This window comes from Manis pentadactyla, chromosome 4, assembly GCF_030020395.1.
Source record: "Manis pentadactyla isolate mManPen7 chromosome 4, mManPen7.hap1, whole genome shotgun sequence".
Classification (NCBI taxonomy): domain Eukaryota; kingdom Metazoa; phylum Chordata; class Mammalia; order Pholidota; family Manidae; genus Manis; species Manis pentadactyla.
In genome coordinates, this window is record NC_080022.1 from 9179519 (window position 1) to 9203192 (window position 23674).

At 38.6% G+C, this 23674-nt stretch overlaps 1 protein-coding gene across 15 annotated transcripts in view; it reads left to right on the plus strand.

Annotated features, from left to right (window-relative positions):
* Positions 1-23674, plus strand: part of VPS13D (vacuolar protein sorting 13 homolog D) — a 286614-nt gene that overhangs the window by 179559 nt on the left and 83381 nt on the right. For all 15 annotated transcript variants that reach the window (XR_008996895.1, XR_008996896.1, XM_057499741.1 and 12 more), the window contains 3 exons: positions 126-274; positions 14468-14602; positions 15746-15913. Coding sequence is in view for 13 of the 15 variants with exons in the window: in XM_057499741.1 (XP_057355724.1) it covers positions 126-274; positions 14468-14602; positions 15746-15913 (452 nt within the window). In the remaining 2 variants the exon portion in view is untranslated. The remainder of the gene's footprint in view (positions 1-125; positions 275-14467; positions 14603-15745; positions 15914-23674) is intronic.

Genomic DNA, 23674 nt, shown 5'->3' on the forward strand with positions numbered 1-23674 from the left:
GCTGAAAAACTAAATTTAGAGATAAAAATTTACATTTTTCTATGAGTTTTTTTCAATATGAATGAAAGCTTTTGAATCATGAAACTTTAATAGATTGATTCAAAAGAATTCTACTTTTGTATCAGAGGTGGAAAAGTATGATGAAAACCTGCATGAAAAGACAGTTGAGCAAGGAGGAACACCAATGCGATACTACTTTGAAAACCTCAAAATCAGCATTCCCCAGATCAAGCTGAGTGTGGTCACCTCCAACAAGCTACCGTTGGATCTCAAGGTGAGCTCTTACCTGGGTAACTTTTAAAAATGACTCTTCCCTGGAAAAGAATGAGTGTATTTACTATGTGCTTTTTCTGTCCAGTATCATTATTTCTAGCAGATATTTTTACAGTTTACCTTTTCTAGGAGGTTTAATGACTCATACATATAGTTATATACATTTCTCTTCTTTTAACATTTAAGTGTCTGACTTTGCTAAAGACTGAGGAGTAACAAAGTAACAGAGAATTACATGACTCCCGTCTGCCCTCTGCTTAGCTCTTGGTGTATCTCAATGTGGTAAAAGCCTCCTTTCGTAGGCCTGCTACCAGACGCACAAGAAAAGCTACAGCTAAGACAGTTATCTTCCTTTTGTGCCCAACGCCTGCCTGCCCATTTAGAGTTCTCTCCTCCATATCGACCTTTTCTTGAACAGTTGACTCTAGAAATGTCCACTACCTTCAAGGAAGACTTGGCTGCATACCACTGAGGTGTAGCTTCGTCTACCACCGTATCAGGATGTAACACTCCTACAGATCATCTTGATATGCACTTGACAGATACAGTCTGAACGCTGTCTTCATTTTCTGCAGTGAAGTCTGTTATAAATAAGGGACAGGGCTGGATTCAAAACTAAGCCTAATTCTAAAGTCTATATATGTTTTCTCTTATACTCTGCTGCCCCCAAGAACATAAGGAAGCAGAGAATTTTGGGGCTGTAAGAGCCGTCAGTGATCCCTTTGCTCTGTGAATAAGGATATTGGAGTGGCAAGTGTTTTGTCATTCAAGCTTGTGTAGATAGGTAGTGATGGGAGCAGGCACAGAGCCCAGGGCATTATTGGAAAGTCTTTCCTTAGGTTGAGTCTAAATCTGCCTCCCTGCAGCTTGCACCCATTGCTTCTGGTTCTTTCCTCCCTTGCACCTGAAGATGGTTATCAAGGTAACCATCTCCCCATGAAACCACCAGCTTAGACTTTTCCACTGCCCCCTGCTGCCTCTTTTAAGATACTTCAAGATGGCCTCTCTCTGAATAAGAAAGGCTAGAGATGGAGAACAAATAAATAAACCTGGGGTTATAAATTTAGATGTGTACTGGGACTGTGCTGGCAATGCAGTAAGTGCAGCAGCGTGGTAGGACCGTGGCACATGGGTGTGCACACTTCACTGAAGCCTGGCCTCAGCCAAGTGCCATTGTGGGGTAACGTGAACCCAGTTGTTGCCAGATCTTAAGATTTTTAAAGTGAAGCCGGAAATCTGGATTTTTATGTGGACTCTCCTGGTTTTCAAACATTGGCAACCAATTTCACTTGTTTTTTTCAAACCTGTGGGCCTATCAAAACACATGTGTGAGCCTCATGTGGCCCACAGTTTGCCAACTTACAACTTCTAAACTAGACTTACGGGTAAGGAGACAGTAGTCTCATCAACATCAGTTCATATCTGGGTAAGGATAGGGTAAGGGCGACTGCTTCACTAATGTGGCAAACTGGGGATGAACAGTTGGGGGTGCTGGTCAGGACAAGGGAGCAGCAATTGCTCCTGTGGCCACCCTGAGAATAGTGCAGGCTCCTCTCGGAACCAACTGTCCCATCTGCTTAATTTACTGTTGCCCAGGAGACTGGGGAGACTTATAATTAACATGGGAATGGGGGGAAAACCATGGGAAAACCACTATCTTGCTAATATCCACAAGTATCCACTTGACTTATGTGACCCTTTGGAATGGGTTTGTTTGATAAAGTGTATATTCCCCCAGAACACTTGGCATGCACCCAACAAACCAATGTTAAGAATTTCCTGAGAGTTAAGGACTTCTTGTTTTTTAAATCATCTTACTAAGAAACACAGACACCTCACTATTCCTTTCAAATTGTTCCCAGCAGAAAACTTCCCCCCGACTGACAAATGCAGTCTGGTTTTCTGCAGTTGAAGTAGCTCCCGACACCCCCCTCCCCAGGTCACGTGGTACTGATGCTTGTAGGTGTGCTCTGTGTCCTGTAAACGGGTTGTTTGAGTTGAACGTCTCATTTGGCACTGTATTTAAGGAACGTTTTCAAGGCGTTTTCAAATGACTGTTAAACAAATTCAGTGGAGCAGCCATGTTATGAGGTGTGTGGTGGGGGCACCCTGAATGGGGTACGTTCGTGTTTCAAGCAGGGTTCTGGGAATTGGGACTTCAGAATTAAATTCTCAGCTTGTGGAAGTTACCGTTTTACTGTGTCTTGAGTTCTCCTAGTGGAGTCTGGGACTCATAAAATAATGTCATTTATTCAGAGAGTTTTCTAACAGAGTAATATCCCTTTATTAGTAGCTCTTAGCAAGAGCAATATGCTCTTTGAGATGAATATGTAATGGCTAAAAGTATATGCTTAGGAAATGGAGTCCTATCCCAGAGCAGGAATCACAAGAGTCTGACTAAAAGGTAACCATGTCTTTGGTATTGAAAGGAATAATTATCTTGATTCTCTTGACTCCAGGCCAGAAGTGAGGCTGTCAGAAATCTCAGAGGGAAGTCTCTTCAGGTTTACACTGAGGGTACATTATTGCCAGATAGAGTGTCTGTTCAGAAGGACTCAAAGCAGTTTCACATCTGCTATCTCAATTGGATTCCTTGCTCTGTGATGGGAGACGGGGAGATAATAGTTCCATTTCACAAATGCAGAGACAAAAGCACAGCATTCCTATCCCCCTGTGCCCCTCCATTATTCTCCCAAGTTGCATGTTAGAGAGTAGCTGCTTAATACTGAAAATGCCAGGTAGTTTATATGTTCTTTTTTTTTTCTTTCTTCCTTTTTTTAAGATCAAAAGAGGCCAGGAGCCTTTAAAAAGGTTTCACAAGGTGGCCTACAGCAGTCCTTTTCCCATTTAGAGCATTGGGGTATTACAAAAGAAGGGCTTTAATTGAGCAATCTAGTTTGGAAGAAAACCCACATTTTAATGGTCAGAGAGCAAGAGGGTGGGGGTGAGGGGGAATTTCAAACAAAGACACTATTTAAAAAGCCTTAAACTGTCTTCTCAAAGGCTTGAAATAATTTGTTGGGAAACTTCAGACCCTTTACTTTTTTCCTCCCCTCCCTAAATAAAAACCAGATTTGTTAAAAGGAAAAAAGATCCAGTATTGTTAATTGTATTTCAGAAAGTGCCAGAGAGGGAAATATCCCTGTAGTTTTAAACACTGTCCCAAGAGGGAAATGGGCAAATACCCTGCTTCACATAAACAATCTCAATGTACCATAAATAAACCTTTAAAGAATGAATTCCAGACAGTTTTGTTTAGTGCAGGATAAACTAAGAAAGGGAAGGACATGGCCCAGGGACTAGCCTGTGATCTGAGACGTTGTGGCATATGGGCAGGTATTTCTTCTTTCAGCTCTATAAAAGTTTCTGGAAGACTTCAGCAGTTATTGTCTGGGGGAGTTAAGAATAGACAGTTTCCTATTTTTATTAGGAACTTCTGAGCACAGATTGCTTTCTCCAGAATCCATTTTATAACAGGAAACCGCTACTTAAGTAAATAAAAATCAACTTTGTATACTACTGTATTTGATTAGTCATTTAGTTACTCTTAAATAAGCCCTGTTAGGCCCTTTCCTTCGCATCTTTTCTACTCTGACTGACCAGAACAACCTGAAGGTGGCAGGAAAATTCATACCAATAGGCTGTATCTCAGCGTTTTCAAGTATAGGAGGCTAGAAAGCAGTGAATGACTAGGTGAAGATAATTTTTTACTGAAGGGCAAGAATATTTCCTTGGTTCAGACAAAGCACATGAGCTACTCAGAAAGGGGATAGTACCTCCTGTGAGGGTGTTGACAAGTTAGTAAAGGTTTCAATATCTTTGCTACTATGTGGGTTCTTCTTCAATGTTTGGTTGCAGTGAGGAAGTTGGGGGTAAAAGCTTTCTGCCTTAAGCCTTTGTTTTTATCTCATTTCCTCTTTGAGAAGAAAGTAATGCTGAGAGTTGTGTTGACAAAACAAACTTGCTGCACTGATGTCAGTATCTGATTTCCCAGCATAATTATTGTGTGGCTCTAAGCAAAACAGTTAGGCCTACTGGGCCTCAGTTTCTCTCAGTGAAGTGAGGAAAATGGTGCATGCTCGCTCCATCACCACTCATTACCTGGCTGGGTGTAGCATGTGTGAATGAGTAGCAGAAAAGTTTTTCAGGAGAAATTATGTAAGCCTCCATTCTGGCCCTCATGCTTTCTACCTAATAGTTAGTTACTGTTGTGAAAATGAGCTTGTTCAAGTCTAAGATCTACTGATACCTAGCTAAATGAATTTAGGCCATCCACTTAACATTTCTTTTTTATTTATTTAAAAAAATGAGAGTGTTAGGCTGAATTAACTTGAGGATGCTCTTAAGCTCTACGATATTTTGTTCTGAAATTATTTAGTAGGAGCTTACTAGTGATATTCCAAGGCACCAAAGCCAGTGGCCTTTTTTCTATCCTCATCTTTGTAGGGCCCTCTGCCACATTTGATAATGATGACCTCCCTATACTTGATGTCTGTCCTTTCTGATTCTCCTCTTTACTCTTCTATTTGTTTCTCTGTGTCTTTTTTCACAGTTTTCTTTTACTCTACTCTTTCTCCTAACCCATATGTTTAAGGGCCATTCTTTTCTCTATGAGCTAAACTGTCTGGTCATATCACTTGTCCATTTTTTAAAAAATCACATTATTGATCTTTTATCTCCTCTAATTTTAGAAGCTCTTTATGTAAGTTTTGTCTTTGATATAAGGTGCAAGTATTTATTTCTTTGATTTTTTATTTGTCTTTGCTTTTAGTGTATGTTTGTTTTTCATTTTTAATCATAGGAAAGCTTTTATTTTTATATGTCAAATTTATCAATCTTTTTTTTTGTCTTCATTTTTGAGTCACAAAATTTCCCTACTCTCTGGTATAGAGAACTTTATCTATGTTTTCTTCAATTATATGATTTCTTTTCAATTAAACATACTTTTGTTGAAAAAGAATTTAAGGCAGCCTAAAAGATTAAAAAATAAGTGAGAAAATAAAATAGAAAATTCATTAAATTGCAGTTGAGATTTTCATATAACATGATTTTCATTAAGTGGGGAATATGTAAATGTTTTAGTAGGTGTTATCAGACTAATAGATAGCCAAAATGGAAAAATAGAAAATTAAGTTTATTATTCACACTCTAATATTAAAGAATAAATTCCAAGTGGATCAAAGATTTATTATAATTAGCATGAAATAGTGTTTTCATATTCAAAGAGCACACATATTTTGCATGTACTCTGAAATCCTTGAAATAATGTTAAATAAAAGTCATGTTAAATAAAAATGTAATTGGAAAATAGACCATATCTAGAAATTGTTAACTGGCTTATAGCAGACCCATACCATCTGAGAACTACAAGAAAAGCCTGATAGAAAAAAAACCCAAAAGTCTGTTTGAAAGTATTGGAAAGCTACCAAGACATCCAGGACTTGGGGGCCCAATATTTATGAGAGGAAGTAAACTTGATAGGGTAAGCCCAACATTTACTCTGCTTTTGTTCTTCAGAAATTCTTAATTTGTAAGTGATATGTGAAGAAAGGTAGAGAAGTCAAGCAAAAAGCAGTTGCCTAAAGGCAGAGAACCTGAGTAAAGTTTTGGCAGTCTCATAGGGCTGTCAAGCAAAAGTAGACTTCATTGCTCCTAAGTGAGTTGGTAATTAGGGGCTAATGTCCTACAGAGAAGATACAGGTAGAAAAGAGCCCCCAATAGTCTGAGCCACTTTATTTCTTGAGGTAGGTGCTAATTTCTAAGCAACCTAGTCAGAGAGAAGACAAGCAAAAGGTGGCAGCCAAGGGGTTGAAGAGCTACATAGACCTTTTAGCAGTTTTACAGTGCTGGGAGATTTAAAGTAGAGGAATGCAATTGGTTGTCATTCGAGACTGCTGAAGCACTACACTAGGCCTTACAAAGACTGAAGTAGACCAAGATTTACAGACTAAAATCCAGCCTTGAGTAAGCTCAAATCCTAAAACTAAAGACTCACCTAAACTTTGTAAGTTTTCATACAAAATGTTACAATCACAAATTACAAGGCTTATCAAGAGAAAAAACAGACATTAGAAACAGACCCACAGATAAACCAGATGTTGGCAATACCAGGCACAGAATTTAAAATAACTGTAAAAATGTTCAAGAAGTTTACCAGAAAACCATAATTTATATTTAAAAATAATCAACTAATAAAGGAAAATTAAGGACCATATTTTTTCATGAACATAGAAAAAAGAAATCTGAACAAAATACCAGAAAATCAAATACAAATCAAAACCATAACCAAATTGGGTTTATCCCAGGAATGTAAGCTTAGTTTAACATCTTCAAAAAAATCAGAAAAATGAAAGAAGGAAAAAATGTGATTATCTCAACAGCTGCACAAGAACCTTTTGAGAAAATTCAACATCCATTTACGATAACTCAGCAAACAAAAAATAGAAGAACTGCCCTAATCTGATAGAGTATATCTATAAAAAAGCTACAGTAAACATCATACTCAGTGGTGATACATTGAAAGCAAGGAAGGATGCACATTGTCTCCACTTTTGTTCAGTTTTTATACTGGAGATCCTAGCCAGTGCAATAGGGTGGAAAGAGTAAAAAAAAAAATAATAAAAGATATAAGAACTGGACAGGAAAATGAAAACTTTATTATTTGTAGAGTTATTTATTATTTGAGTATGTACCTAGAAAACCTAAAAGAATGTGCAGATAAGTTACTAGAATAAGTAAATTTAGCAAGGTCAAAAAGTCAGAGACAGTGTTCAAAAGTCAATTATATTTCTACATGTCAGCAACAATTATAGAGAAAAGGACAATTTGATGGATGCCATTTACAATAATGTTCAGAAAACATCAAACACAGTATCATTACCTACTATTGTCTAACAAATCATCCCAAAGTTTAGTGTTTTAAAACAACCATTTCTTGGTTCACAATTCTGTGGGTCAGCAGTTTGGGTTGGACTTACCTGGGAGCTTCTCTGCTGGACTCACCTGTGGCTTTCATCCGGCTGCCTTCTGAGACTGAATGGTAGGAGATGACCTTATCACATGTCAGGAGGTTGGTGTTGGCTGTCAACAGACTTTCCCTTCACAGAGTCTCATGTTCAAGGAAGCTAGTCTTAGCTTCTTCACAATGTGGAAGCATTGAAAGGGCAGAGCAGAATCTCCAAGATCTCTTGAGGCCCAGGTTCAGAGGCTGTACAGTGTTATTTCTGCTTCATTTTATTGGTTGAAGCAAATTATAAGATAAGGGCAGATTCAAGTGGAAGAGAACTAGACTCCACTAATGGTAAAAGTTGCAAAGAATTTTATGGCCATTTTTAATCCATTACAGATAGCTAGGAATAAATCCAACAAAGGGTATAGAAGACTTCTACACAGAAAATAATTAAATAGATAAAGGGACATACCATGTTAATGCATTGTAATATTCAATATTACAAAGTGTCATTTCCCTTCAAATTGATCTATAGATTCAATGCAGTCTTGATGAAAATTCCAGCAATTTTTTTGTGGCAGATCTACAGGCTGCTTCTAAAATTTATTTGGAAATGAAAAGTGCAAAAAGTAACCAAGGTGATCCTGAAGAAAGAGAACAAAGTTGGAGAGTATATACTACTGGATTTCAGAAATTATTACAAAACTGCAGTAATTAAGACACTGTGATATTTACAGAAGGCAGAATGAAATGAAACAAAAAAGAGAAGGCAGAAACTGATACATAAATACAATCACTTATGACAAAATTTACACTATATTAAAATAGGGGAAAGGATAATCATTTCAACATATTACTTAAGTCAATTAGATATCTATCTGGAAAAAATGAATCTTGAACTCTATACCATGTATGTAAAAATCAAGTCCAGATATATTAAAGATTTAAATATGAAGAATAAAACAATAAAAACTCTATAGGTAAACATATGGGAATATCTTTATTACCTTGGTGTAGGTAACAATTTTTTAAGTGTATTTTTTTATTGAAGTATGTTTGATATACAATATTATATTGGTTTCAAATATACAACACAGTGATTCAACAGTTACACACATCACATCACCCCACTAGTGTAGTTACTGTCAACATAGAAAGGTGTTACAGAACCACTGACTATATTCTCCATGCTGCTCTTCATCCCCATGACCAACTTGTATTGTGATTGAGATTTTTGTGCCTCTTTATCCCCTTCATCTGTCCCATCCACCTGCCCCATGGTAACCACCAGTCACTTCTCAGTGTCTCTGAGTCTACTGCTGTTCTGTTCATTTTGTTTTGTTTTGTTTTGTTTTTAGATTCTACATGCAAGTGAAATCACATGGTATTTGTCTTTCTCGGCCTGGCTTATTTCACTCAGTGTAATACCCTCTAGGTCCATCCATGTTGTTGTAAATGGCAGGATTTCTTTCTTTTTTATGGCTGAATAATTTTCCATTGTGTATATGTACCACATCTTCTTTATCATCTTTTGATGGACACTTTGGTTGCTTCCATATCTTGGTTATTATAAATAATGCAGCAGTAAACATAGGGGTACATATATCTTTTCGAATCAGAGATTTTTTCTTTGGGTAAATTCCTAGAAGTGGAGTTACTGGGTCATATGGTATTTCTATTTTTAGGTTTTTGTGGAACCTCCATAGTGTCTTCCACAGTGGATATACCAATTTACATTCCCACCAACAATGTAGGAGGGTTCCCATTTCTCCGCATCCTCACCAACACTTGTTATTTCTTATCTTTTGTATACTGACCATTCTAACTATGTGAGGTGTTATCTCATTGTGGCTTTGATTTGCATTTCCCTGATGTTAGCATCTTTTCATGTGCCTGTTGGCCATCTGTATTTCTTCTGTTCAGGTCCACCACCCAGTTTTTACTGGGTTATTTGGTTTTTTTCGGCTTGAGGTTTGTGAGTTCTTTATATATCTTGGATGCTAACCCCTTATTGGACAAATCATTTACAGATATATTCTCCCATACTGTAGTTGCCTTTTTGTTCTGCTGATGGTGTCCTTTGCTGTACAGAAGCTTTTTAGTTTGATGTAGTCCTACTTGTTCATTTTTGCTTTTGTTTCTCTTGCCTGGGGAGATATATCCAGAAAAAATCGCTCCTGCTTATGTTCAAGATATTCTTGCCTGTTTTATAGTTTCATGAATTACAGGTCTTTAATCCACTTGGGAGTTTACTTGTATTTATGGAGTTAGACAGTAATTCAGTGTCATTCTCTTGCATGTAGTGTCCAGTTTTCCCAGCACCATTTATTGAAGAGACCATCTTTTCCTCATTGTATATCCATGGCTCCTTTATCATATATTAATTGGCTATATATGTATGGGTTTCTTTCTGGCCTCTCTGTTTTGTTCCATTAATCTATGGCTCTGTTCTTGTGCAACTATCATACTGTTTTAATTACTGCAGATTTGTAGTATAGCTTGAAGTCAGGATGTGTAATACCCCCAGCTTTGTTCTTCTTTCTCAAGATTGCATTGGCTTTTGGGGGTCTTCTGTGGTTCCATATGAATTTTAAGATTCTTTGCTCTTGTTCCTTGAAAATGCCATTGGTATTTTGTTGGGGATTGCACTGAGTCTGCAAATTGCTCTTGACAGGATGGTCACTTTGATAGGTGAGCATTTTTATGCATGAGCGTGGGATAGATTTCCATTTATTTGTGTCTTCAATTTCTCTCATTGGTGTCTTACAGTTTTTAGAGTACAGGTCTTTCACCTCCTTGGTTAGCTTTATTCCTAGGTTTTTGTTTTTTTTTTTATGCCGTTGTAAATGGAATTGTTTTCCTGAGGTCTCTTTCTCTTAGTTTGTTGCTAGTATATAGCAAGGCAATAGATTTCAGTATAATGATTTTGTATCCTGCAATTTTGTTGAAACCACTTATTAGTTCTAATAGTTTTTTGCTGGAGTCTTTAGAGTTTTCTATATATAATATGTCCTCTGCAAATAGTGACAGTTTAATTTCTTCCTGACCAATATGGGTGCTTTTATCTCATTTTCTTGGCTAATTGCCTTGGCTAGGTATTCTGAACTGTTGTATTTTTGTTTTCATTTGTCTCCAAGTATTGCTTGTTTCCTTTTTGATTTGTTCATTGATCCATTGATTATTTAGAAGCATGTTGTTTAGCCTCCATGTATTTGTGGGGTTTTTTGTTTTTTTCATGTAATTGATTTCTATTTTCATACCATCGTGATCTGAAAAGATGCTTGATACAATTTCAATCTTTTCAAATTTATTGAGGCTCTTTTTTGTCCTAATATGTGATTTTTTTTCTAGAGAACATTCCATGTGCACTTGAGAAAAATATGTATCCTGCTGCTTTTGGGTGGAATGTTCTGTGTATATATATATGTTAAGTACATCTGATCTGATGTGTTTCCTTGTTTTCTGGATGATCTGTCCATTAATGTAACTGGGTGTTGAAATCCCCTAATATGATTGTATTGCTGTACATTTTCCCCTTTAGTTCTGTTAGTATTTGTTTTACATACTTAGATGCTCCTATGTTGAGGTGCATAGATATTTACAATAGTTATATCCTCTTGTAGGATTGATCTTTTATCATTATGTAATGTCCTTCTTTGCCTCTTGTTATTTTCTTTATTTTGAAGTCTATTTTGTCTGATATAAGTACTACTACTCTTGCTTTTTTCTCCCTTTTATTTGGATGAAATATCTTTTTCCATCCCTTCACTTTAAGTCTGTATATGTTTTGAGGTCTGAAATGAGTCTCTTGTAGGCAGCATATAGATGGGTTTTGTTTCTTTGTCTATTCTGTTATCCTGTGACTTTTGATTGGTGCTTTTGGTCTATTTACATTTAAGGTAATTATTGATAGATATGTACTTACAGCCATTTTTTAAATCATTTTCTGGTTGTTTTTGTAGTTCCTCTCTATTCTTTCTTCCACTCTTGTCTCCTCTACTTTCAGCAGTCTACTATTCTTCCCCTCCATTGTATTTTTTATTTCAGTTATTGTGTTCTTCAGCTTTGAGTGGCTCTTTTTCAAATCTTCTCTTTGTTGAAGTTCTCACTAAGATCATCATTCTTTAATCCCAGGACAGTGAGCATCTTTATGACTGTTACTTTGAAATCTTTATCAAGAATTTTGGTAATCTCCATTTCATTTAGCCCTCTTTCTGATGTCATATTTTGTTATTTTGTTTGGAATGTACTCCTTTGCCTCCTCATTTTGTCTAGATTTCTGGTTTTCTTACTTTGTTTTACATAGAGCCACTATGCCTCCTGGTCTAGAAAGTAATGGCTTTACAACATGGAGGTTCCTCAAAAAACTAAAACTAGAAATACTCTGACCCAGTAATCCCAATCCTAGGAATTTACCTGAAGGAAACAAGATGCCTGATTCAAAAAGACATATACACCCCTATGTTTATCACAGCACTATTTACAGTAGCCAAGATATGGAAGCAACCTAAGTGTCCCTTGGTAGATGAATAGATAACGAAGATGTGGTACATATACACAATAGAATCTTATTCAGCCATAAGAAGAAAACAAATCCTACCATTTGCAACAACATGGATGGAGCTAGAGAGAATTATACTCAGTGAAATAAGCAAGGTGGAGAAAGACAAGTACCAAATGATTTCACTCAAGGAACGAAACAGCAGCAGACTCACAGACTCCAAGAAGGGACTAGGGGTTACTGAAGGGGAGGGAGGGAGAAGGGGCTTTCGGAGCATTATAATTAGCACACATACTATAGGTAGGTCATGGGGAAGGCAGTATAGCACGGAGAAGACAATAACTCTATAGCATCTTACTATGTTAAAGGACAGTGACTGCAATGGGGTGTGGTAGGGGGACTTAATAATATGGGTGAATGTTGTAACCACAATGTTGCTCATGTGAAACCTTCTAAAGAGTGTATATCAATGATACCTTAATAAAAAAAAAAAGAAAGTAATGGCCTTATGAAGAAGGTGTCCTGTGGTGCCCAGGAGCTCGAGACTCTGCTTGCCAGTTCCTGGTCCTCCTTCATGGTAGAGCCATAGTTGCTGTTGGTGGGCTGTGGGCAGGGCTGTCTTTTGCCTGCCTGATCTCTGTCAACAGAGGCTGATTGCTTGTGCCCTTTGTGTGCCAGGCAGCACTTCTGCTGGGATTGTTGTAGGCAGGACTGCCCTCTGCCTGCTGGGCCAGTGGGGTAGGTGTGCAGGGGAGCACTGCTGTGGGGCTGAGCCACCAGCAAGGGAGATAAAGCTTTTGGAGCTGGCTCCTGCGAGCACCCAACCAGTGGGCTGAAGGAGGGCTGGGGAAGTATCATCCACCTGCCCTTCCTCCTCTGGAGAGAGCTCCCTCCGACCCTCACCCCTCTGGCACACTTCCTGCTGCTTATAAATCATTCAGACTGCCGCCTCTATACTGGGTCTCAGCAGGACCAGTGGAGCGTGCCTGTCCTCCACAAGCAGTAGGAGTCTGAGCCTCCCAGAGTGCTCCGGCTCTCCCTGTGTTGAGCCCCATTAATCACTGAAGCCCAATCCAATGTGGACTTCTGTTCCCAGAGCGGATTTCTGGGCCAGGGGTGCAGCATTCCTGCATACTTCCTCCCTCCCTGCTGAGTTCCTCTCCCTTCTGCATGTGGGCTGCGATGGGGGAAGGCGTTGGGTCCCCATCAGTAGCAGCTCTGCCGCTGTTCTCTTCTCAACGTGGTCTTCTCTTCTTTACCAGGTGCAGATGGTCTGTTCTGCAGTCTTTGGGTATTTTTTAGGGTTAGTTGTATTTGCTGTAGTTGTTTCCTTGCTATATATGTGAGAGGAGGTTTCTGCCTTGCCTTCCTTACTCTGCCATTGTTTCCTAGGAATCTCTCTAAATAACAATTTCATAACAAGGACACAGAAAGCTCTTACCAGAAAGGAAGAGATTGATAAGTTGGATTTCATTAAAACAAAGAATGTCTGATCATCAAAAAAACACTATTCAAAGAGTATTAAGACAAGTCAGAATGGGAGAAGATATTTGTACTAATACATGTATTCAACAGAAGACTTGTGTACAGATTGTATAAGAAAAACTACAAAGCAATAAGAAAAAAATGAGCAAAAAACTTGAGTAGGCACTTAACAAAAAAAGATATCCAAATAGCCAACATGTGTATTAAAAGGTGTTCACTCCTGTTCTTCAGCAGGAAAATGGAAATCAAAACCACACTGAGATACTATTTGTTTCTTAAAAAGCTACTTGCGCCGGGTGTTGATGAGGATGTAGAACAACAGGAGTGTATTCTAGTCTGTTTTCATAGGCAGCTGAAGGGAGTGTAAACCAGTTCAGCTGCTTTGGAAAACTATTTGGCAGTATATACTAAGATTGAAAATTTACATTCTTTATGACCCAGCAGTTCCACTCCCAGGTATATATTCAAGAAAAATGCATACAAATTACATGTCCCCAAAATGCCCCAAAAGACATGTCCAAGAATGTTCATTGCAGCACTTATCATAATAGCAAAAAATCTGAAGCAGTACAACTTAATCAACAGCAATGGCTAAATAAATTGTGTTGTATTCTTGTGTTGGAAAACTATGTAGCAAAGAATATTAAACTGCAGCTACATGCAACAGCCTAGTGAACCTCACAGACTTAATGTTGACTGTAAAAGATCCTGTACAGCAAAGTCCATACTGATGATTTCAATGTATAAAATTCCAATCAGGAAAAACTAATCTGTGGTGATAGAAGTCAGGATCGTGGTTACCATCGGGGAGAACAGAGTAGTGACTGGGAGTCCACAAATGGCGGGGGAGATGCTTCCAAGATGGGGTAGTAATCTACTTTATGGTGGTGGTCATGTGGTTGTGTTCACTCTGGGAAAAGTCACTGAAGTGTACATTTGGTTAGTACACCTTTATGTGTGTATACTTAAGTCCAAAAATAAAACACAACAAACATACAGATACAAAACAAATTAGAATTAAGATGTGAAGCTAATAGTGTTTATTTCTATGTGATATACATTGCTTTGGGTGATCTATATATTTTTTCCAAATGTTTTTACTTTTATAATTGTGGGAAAATCCTTGTCTGTAAATGTCAAAACCTTGATTCCTATTGGCAGGTTAACATGACTTGTAGCTTTCATGGAATTCAGAATTATAGTACCCTGGAGTGCCATCATATAGCTAAAGTGTGTCATTTCCTTTCTTCCCAAACCAGGCCCTAAAAAGTACCTTGGGATTTCCATTGATTCGGTTTGAAGATGCTGTGATTAATCTAGATCCATTCACTCGGGTGCATCCCTATGAGACCAAGGAGTTCATCATCAATGATATCCTCAAACATTTCCAGGAGGTGAGCTTTGGAGAAGTACTTAGTGGCTGGGGCATAAGCAGAATGTTTGTTTTAGTTGTTTGGGAATTTTGGTTACCAAGACACTACTATTGAGAACCCAGTGAACATTTCAGCCCTGATTCTTGTGTTGTGGGTCAGGTCACAGCCCATGAAGCCCATACACATCACGAAAATCCTGAAGAATGCATTTGATTTATGAGCTATTAGATTTGTCCTTCAGAGAACTAGTCTCAGGGGCTTCCACTAGACGAGTCACAACTTGTAAGGGTTTAATTGATGCTTTAATGATAACAAAATACTGTGATCTCTATTTACTGGGCATGGTTCTACTTTTAGCAACCACACCGGTGTTCTTAGAGCCAATAAGATCCTGCCCTAGAGTTGAACTTAAAACTTTTTAAAATCAAATTGGACATACTTCATTTTATGTTTATTATCCAGACTGCAAAGACCAAAATATAAAGCCAAGGCATACTTTTTGATGAATAGATAGGTCAAGATCATATCAAATTTGTTAGTTGCCAAAGTTAAAATATATCCTCTTCTAGCTTCCTTTTCTCTTTCCTCTCAGCCACCTCCTCCCTCTCTTCCTCTGCTTCCTTCCTTGACTTTTCTAGTGATATTTCAAACTGAACAGTAAGGAGAGTGATGTAGCAGGTCTCACTGGAACCTGGGGTCAGGCAGTGGAGGCACAGAGAGTAGGGGTCACTTGATGGATCTAAATATGCCCTTCGCCAGCACCACACACTCCACAGAGTATGAGGGGACTACAGATCTACCCCCTCCCTCACAGCAATTCACCCCAATTCCTTGTTGGGGGAATGATGGGAAAGAGAGTATGATATATATGTTCAGAAATATTTGTAAAGAATCTTTCCTGTCTCATAGCTCTTCTTATTCTTCTAAGTGACTTTGAAGAGTATTTATAAGCAATATTATTGAAAATAATCTCTGGGCTGTGTGTACTGGGAGAAGTTTAGGTGGAGCTTATGAAAGCACAGGAGCTTGCAGTTGAGAATTAAAAGGTAACTGTTGGTGTTGATGGGAATGGAGGACAAGGAAGATTTCTAACCCTTTTGCTTGGGACACTCTACCTGCAAATCTAAACTGGTTTTCTTCTTTTCTCCCTACTCCCATTGGCAGGAACTCCTCAGCCAGGCAGCTCGGATCCTGGGATCAGTGGACTTTCTTGGCAATCCCATGGGGCTTTTGAATGATGTATCTGAAGGGGTTACTGGACTGATAAAGTATGGAAATGTTGGAGGCCTTATCAGAAACGTGACACATGGAGTATCAAACTCTGCTGCCAAGGTAAGGAAACAGCGGTGAAATTCAATTGTAATTAACCTCCTGAGTTCTCTGCACTACTGTACTGCCTCGCGTGGCTGCCTTTCCCTCACCTTTGGTAACCTGGTACCCAGTCCATTGAGTTTACCTCTGAAATACCTCTCCTTCCTTCTCTCCACTACCACTGCCTCCTTCTAGGTTCTGGTTATCTGCTCCCTGGGCCACTACAATCACTTCCTGACCCCAGGACTTCATTGCATCTTTCAAAGTGCCACCAGAAGGAACTCACTTTTTAAAACAGAATTTGATTGTGCCATTCTCCTGCCTAGAATCTACCAGTTATTCCCCACAGTGTACAGGGTAGGTCCAAACTGAAATGCAGTCTTCAGGAGTTGAAGCAGCCCCTCAGGTCATCTAAATCCTGCAGTGGAAGGGCAGTGGTGTAATTCTGCTGTGTCTTGCTGTCTAGTGGCTTTTTTGTTCAATGGCCTCCTGTTTTGTGGACTTCTGTTGTTCCACACTTTATTTTTCAGCAGGAGCTAATTTTAAGTGTGAAGCTGGAAAAGGTGAAGATAGTTGAATTTTTATTTATGGTTTTTTGTTTGGCTTGGTTTGGTTTCTTGTGTATGATTCTTTTACTTCTTGACACACAGACATGAATGGTTCAAAAAATATGTTCATCTAGAAAAACTGACTCCAACTAGAAATGCAGAATAGGTTTTAATGAGCTTAGATTTCCTTTAAGGTAGAAGTAATGCATTGTCCACATTTTTTACCCAAGTTAAGGGGCTGGATAAAAACTTGGAACCGTCCCAAGTAAATTTGTGAGGCCAGAGCAGTGATGAAACCTAGGATTTCTCAGAAACAGCTTTAAGTGGAGAGCCTCTAATCCTGCCTGAGTAGTGCTTTTCTGTGGGTTTCTCAGCATGAATCCAAACCTTGCAAAGCACCTTCAAAGCCTGGGTTGCCCAGTATCACAAGTATGGCTGTCAGCCCAGCAGGCTGGATACAATGGCTGGGGTTGCTCTTTAATGACATAGGAAAAGCCCTAATGATCTCTGCTTTCCTCTCCTTCCCACCAACTTCACAAACTTTCCTTTTAGAGACGGACCTTTTCGTGACTGACTCAGGTTTGAGAAAGCACCTGCACTCTCTGCTTATTGACTGTAGACATTTGTTGGAGTGAAATCACAGGTGCATTTGGGCTGCAGGCCATGAAGGTGTAAAAATCGCTTTATCTTAAAGAGACTTTAATGGTGCCACATAGGAATATATCTCGAAGAGCAGCTAAGAAAGTGGAGTTGCGTGACATTTCTTTATTGCATGGTGTTCACAGTAACGATGTGTGAAAGCTGGGATTTATTCCTGTTTTCAAAACTGTTTTCTAGAGATGATAGTTTTCTAGTCAGATCAGTTTTTTCAATACTATATTATATTAAACCAGACCAAAAGTGTACCATTTGCCTGTGGTTCAAAATCGGCAACACTCTTATAGAGAAAGGGTGAAAGGTAAAGGCAAGAGATGCTTTCTAAATCATGATTTGGAAACACTTGGGTTCAAAGTCTGAAGGAGTGTGCACATTTCTGCCTTGAGTCATTTCTTAAGCTGCCTTTGGCCCTTTACCCCTGATGGCGACATGAACCACCACAGTGGCGGTGCAGAGTTCTCAGCGCTCTCGTTTTAGCTGCTAAGGTTGTTATAACCAAGTGCACATAGATATTCAGTTGTAGATACCCTGCTTAAAGGTTTTATTTCATTTTTTAAAATTCTGATTAACAGGAAATTCTCCTTGGTTTTATGATTCTTTCTTTGTTTTTGTACTCCCAGGCTTTGCTTTAATTTGAAAAATAAATACACCTATGGTTTATTGAGAGGTCTTCCTCAGTCAAAATAGAAGTATACTTACTTCACAGGCTTACTGTGAGAATAAAATGAGATATTGTGTTACGAAAACTTTGAGAAGTATAGACTGAACAAGAGGAAGGGTCTTCACTTTGACCATTATATTTGCATCAGGGTAAAATGTTCAGATTTTCGCCACCAGGAAACCGTTAAGGCTCTTGAAATGAAAGCCATTGTATTACCGTCTACAGCTGGGGAATGTCTTGGGCACAGGTTGGGAGATTGAACTCCTTCTGGGCCAGTGTGGTTGTTAGGAACCCTCTATAACTAGCCTTTGGTTGAGGATGAGGATGTTGGAAACTTGCCTGTGACTTCTCCCCGGGTGAGACTTTATATAGGTTTCTCCAGAGTTTCCCCGCACCATCCTGGTGACAAGGATTGGCCCTTTCTTTATCCTTCCTCATTTATGGAAGTCTCGTTTGTTTCCTGGTTCTACTGTTTCCCCTGGAAAATAGTTTTTGAAGCTTGAAAGGGTCAACATGAGAATATAACTTAAGCAGAAAGGAAGGGCAGAATACTCCTTACTCCACCCTCACTCCCGGATCTCTGTGAACCTGAGTGGCAGGGACCATGCATTTTATTGGATATTGTGCTCTGGATCATCTTTGGATTTGCATAAAGTACTGCTTTCCAAGACCTGAGGCCTCTTTAATGGGAACCCTGCTCCCCATGTGGTTGGTGTCCTTTATATATTTCTCTTTATGTATTTCTCTTGCCTATAACAAGCTAATCAGTGTTGGCACCATGGGCTGGTATTCAGAGGAATTGCTATGTAATTTATTTTGATACCAAGAACTCTGGATGTATTATAAAAATTAGTCCATATATCTCTAAGATGAGAAAGCAAAGAAACTTAAAATTAGCACTGTACATTGGAAATGGCCACTTCAGAAGCTGGGTCTGTCAACTGGATACCCATTCAGGTCATCTGTTATTCTGCATGTGATTAGTTGGCTAAAGATCTCCATTTTCTTGTAATTTTTTGTGGGTTGAAATCAGACCTTTAATGTTACTTTGGGGGAGTGTTGTGTTTGCTTTTCTGTGTATACAAGAGGAGTTTAAGGAAGTGCAAATGACCACAGCGATGAGCTGTTGGCCTGTGGGAAGTGTTCCTTTAAGGAGTGCCTGAGTTCCCATGATTAAAGACATGGGCCAGAGAAGACAGAACTGCAACTCTGAGCCCAGCCAGCCAGCCAGCCAGCTCCGCTTGGCTGCAAAGACCCCAGGGCTTTAACCTTGGTTGATGGGCTTTGAGGGGAGAACTCAGCAAATCTCTTGAAATTAATTACAAACATTGTATGTATGTGTATTTTTCTGGAGCAAGAATCTGAAGTTTTTATTGGATTGTCAGGCTCATGCCTCTCTTACTGTAGATGTTGGCTTGTGCATTGAAGAGAGTTTATACCTGGGTTCTAATCCCTTGCTACCTTTAAATAATTTTCTCTGTTAATGTTAATCTTGTTAATCTTTACCTATGAAAAAATGATGGCAATTTCCCATCCCACTGACCTGAGGAGAAAAAAGAGGTAAAGTTTGTGAAAACACAGAAGTTAAAAGGGAATTCATTCTGCTGCTAAGGTTAAAGATCTGCAGGTCTTAGTTATCTGTGGATGGATGCTGTGAATTACACACAGCAAAATTTTAATTTCAGATCTGGGATATCTACTCTGGAATTTCTCATTATATTTTTATAATAAAATATAAATTATATTTATAATAAATTATATTACTTAATTTCTGTAATATTAGTCTCAAGGAAGTATAAGAAATATCCTATGCCCTTTAATCCTTTATTTCTCTTAGTCTTTTCTTCTCATTCATCCAACCCCCAGAAATCAGGTTATACATTCCAGAGCTAAAGTGATACGGTTTAGGGATTAGCCATCAAGCTGTAAGCATATATCCCATGACTCCCTCACCTAGATCTTAGCAAAATGACGCTAACCCTTCAAGTAGAACCTCTAAGATCTGGTCCCCTCCCTAAAATGATTGCCTCTGGAGTCTTTTCTAAGAATATGATTTATTTAAGTATATTATTATTATTATTATTATTAAAGTATCATTGATAAACAGTCTTACGAAGGTTTCACATGAGCAACATTTTGGTTACAACATTCACCCATATTATCAAGTCCTTCCACACACCCCATTGCAGTCACTGTCCATCAGCATAGTAAGATGCTAGAGTCACTACTTGTCTTCTCCGGGCTATACTGCCTTCCCCATGACCCACCTACATTATGTGTGCTAATTATAATGCCTCTTAATCCCCTTCTCCCTCCCCACCTGCCCTCCCCCAGTGCTTCCCTTTGGTAACCGCTAGTCCCTTCTTGGAGTCTGTGAGTCTGCTGCTGTTTTGTTCCTTCAGTTTTGCTTTGTTGTTATACTTTAAGGATATTATTTATTTAAGGATTTATTTAAGAATATTAGACTCAATTCCCTTCTGTCTGTGATTATTATGTAATATTTCCATATTCTTACAGTAAAACTGCTTAGTTATTCTAAAAAAAAAGATCTTTTCAAAATAAGAAAATCTCAGATGTTAACAATAGAGCAAATGTTCCATTCTTTTCTCTGCCCCATAGAAATCAGTGTTTGCTCTGTACAGCTGTCATCTGGTCTTCTTAAGGGAAGAAAGCCAATAGCATACTTAATTTCTTCCAGCAAAGGAGAGGAGCACTTTTCATCATCACAATGGAACCTCTGCTCGGGTCTGTCCCACTTTGCATCCCTCTCTGTGTCTTTATCAAGATGGTATAGACTGCTTTTGATCCTGGCTACCTTTCTGACTCCATGTATGTTTTGAGTCTATGCTTATGAATGCACATATTTTAATAATTTTCTCTGTTTTTAATGGAAAGTATTTTCATCAGTCAGTTATTCATGGAAATTAGAAGTCATGGTTCATTATTTGCTACATGTTAATTTTACTGACAACTTTTGCAGTTGTATGGTAGGTTTACTTCTTTCTCCTTTGCTTTTTGGCATTTATTTCTATCAAGCCCAAATTACCCAGCTCAAATCCTACAGATCTAAATTTTTGTCATGGAGATGTGAATTTGTCGGTTTTTACTTAACATTTTATTCTATGTAATTTTAGCCTTTGCTTTAGTGTTATAAATCAGTTGTTATGAGTCAGATAAAGATCTAATAGTTTTATATTATTTCTCAGTGCAGATAGCATTAGTAGAAAAAAGCTGAAATAGCCTGCTTCGCTATGGGTCACATACTAACTTATAAGCATTTATTGGAACACCTTCTGTTTGTCAGGCCTTGTGATAGACCTTTACATGCACTGTCTTATGTATGATGCATTCTGTCTGTTCTTCAGATCAGGAAACTGAGTCTTAGGGAGTTAATTTTTTTCAAGGTCACACAACTAGAAATGATAGGGATGGATTTGAAAGCAAGCCCAGCTAATTCTAGAGGCTCTGTTTTTTCCTTTACTGATGTTTTTCCTTTGTGTGTGTAAAGCTTTCTTCGAGATACTGTGGAGAATATAAAAAAAAATTATTACTGCTAACTTCCCAGCAGAGAAGCTTATTATTTGACATCACTGTGTTAGCCGGCAAAGTAACGACCATCATGTCATCTGTGTCAACAGGTGGGCCCTCAAGGAATGGTGGTGGCCGTGGTCATTCTTGTGTTAGATTGGTCATGACCATCAATGACCATCACCATGTCCTTTGCAGGCGGTAAGAAACTGGGTGGTTGCAAACGTCATGTTACTCATGTGATAGCATTTGATCACCAAAATAACTTGGTCAGTATGTAGGATAGCCCCATTATAGTGTTAGCCCCATTACAGAAATGAAGAAACGAGGCCCAGAGGTGATATGACTTACCCACGGTCAACCTGTTAATTGCAGAGCTAAGACCCGATCCTCTGCACTTGTGTGCTGATTCTCTTGTTTAGTTACACTTCTGAGATATTGCTAACTTCTTGATTTGTTCTAGACATGTGTCTATACATTAAAAAACAAACAAACAAACAAACAGGAAAACAAGAAAGCTTTAATGAAAACTGTCTAAAGACGTATACAAGTAAGTTAAATGAGACAGGAAAAGAATAAGAAAGAGAAATTAAGACTGTTCAGATATTTCAGTGGAAAACCTAGCTAAGACTTTAGATAATATTTGGTTCCATTTCTTTGGTCTCTATTTGGGATACAGCATGTGGAGGAACCACTTCTCTTCCAAGAAAACTTTTCCCTGACCATTAGGAAACCAGATCTGGGGCATAGCAGTGATCCAGTGGAAACTGACTTCCATGTCCCTGCACCCAGAGATTCTCAGGCAGCCTCTGCCTTAGCCAACCTCCTATCAGATATACTGTGACCTTGTTGAGGGCAGAGGGGTCCATCTACCTTTTGTTTAAGAAATAGAATTTGTTTTTGTTTGTTTTGTAGGCAAGATATTTATAAAGCTCAAAGAAGACTGAAAGCACTGTTTATTCAAGACAGAAGTTTTATCTTTGCACGAAAGAATGTACTGACTGCCTGCCTGCATGGATTCTGAAGGGGAAAAGGCAATTTATGACTTGTATCTGTTTTTGTCATTATGTATGACTGCTCTGTTTTATAGTTGAACTGATTATCCCCATAATAGCTTTTCCAGGTACCTATAAGCAAGTAATAGGTGAATGCCTTCTTACAAGCATTGGGATTTTAGTGTATTTAAGTTGGCACAAAACTTTAGGTTAAATGAAATTCAGTTCAGACAGTGATCTATCCCTTAGAGAATGTTGTTTTCTGTTTTCAAAGACTTTGATCCTAAGTGAGACACCAGAGGGATTTCTTTTTCAGCTAAGAGGAGGTATCTTTAAGTTGTTGTGTATAGAGAAATGACTCAAATTCTTGGCAACAGGGTTTTTGTTTTATTTTTCTCTGATATCCTGGCATACTAAAATGATTCCCTTAGTCTGAGCTCTTTCTGGCTCCAGGTGAATTTTGGATGATGAATGACCCTTCCGTGATCTGTCCTAACTTGGTCCAATCTCAAATATCTGTGAGAACTAGAAGCGTGTTGGGTGGAGGCAGTGGGGTGGAGTGGTGGCCTGAGACTCGCTGGAGTGACCAGAACGGCCAGGCAGCCCCCACCTCCCCATGCGGCGCCTTACTGGTGAAGGAGCTGCCAAGTGGGGTTTAGCTGGCCCTGCCTCCCACCCTAATCGAGCAGCTCAATAGCCAGAAGCAGCAGGGAGACAACACCATACTGTTGAAGCTCTATTTTTGAAACAGAAAAATTGGAAAAGTTTAAAACATGTCTTCATTTCCTATTAGTAGTTCAGTTAAGAAGAATCAAGTTCTTAAGTTGTCATCTTAGAGTGACCATCTCAGGTTTCAGAGGAATTCACTCTACCTTCCAAAACTGCAGTCTGTGTGGTGGAAAATCATGTTCAGTTGCTAAATTGAAAAGACAGGAAATATTTGTGTCCCCCAAAGAGTAGTGGTTTTCTACCCTAGTATAAACATGGTGAGTAAAAGAATAATATGCTCATGCTTTCTTAGGTTGACTGGTTACCCCCAGGGATGTGGTTCGCATCCCTTTTCTGCATGTCAATATTATTATATCAGTATTTGCCCTCTCTTGAAAAATTGTGACAGACTTAAGGTGAGACAATCTATAACCCATTTTAATAAATATGTGAGTAGGACAAAGCAAATTCTACTTCTTGGCAGTAGGTTAAAATGCCCACTCTGTTTGGAAGGCCCTTTGGCTTTTCCTTTACTTCTTTTTCTCCTAAATTGTTATCTCTGTCTCTCTTCATTTAAAAGAAAAGCTAAATCAAAGTGTTTGTTTAGGAGAAAGAGGGAGTTCCTTGGCCAATATCAGCCTTAAAAATGAGAAAGGGATGTGGATCATATAGCCATCAATTACTG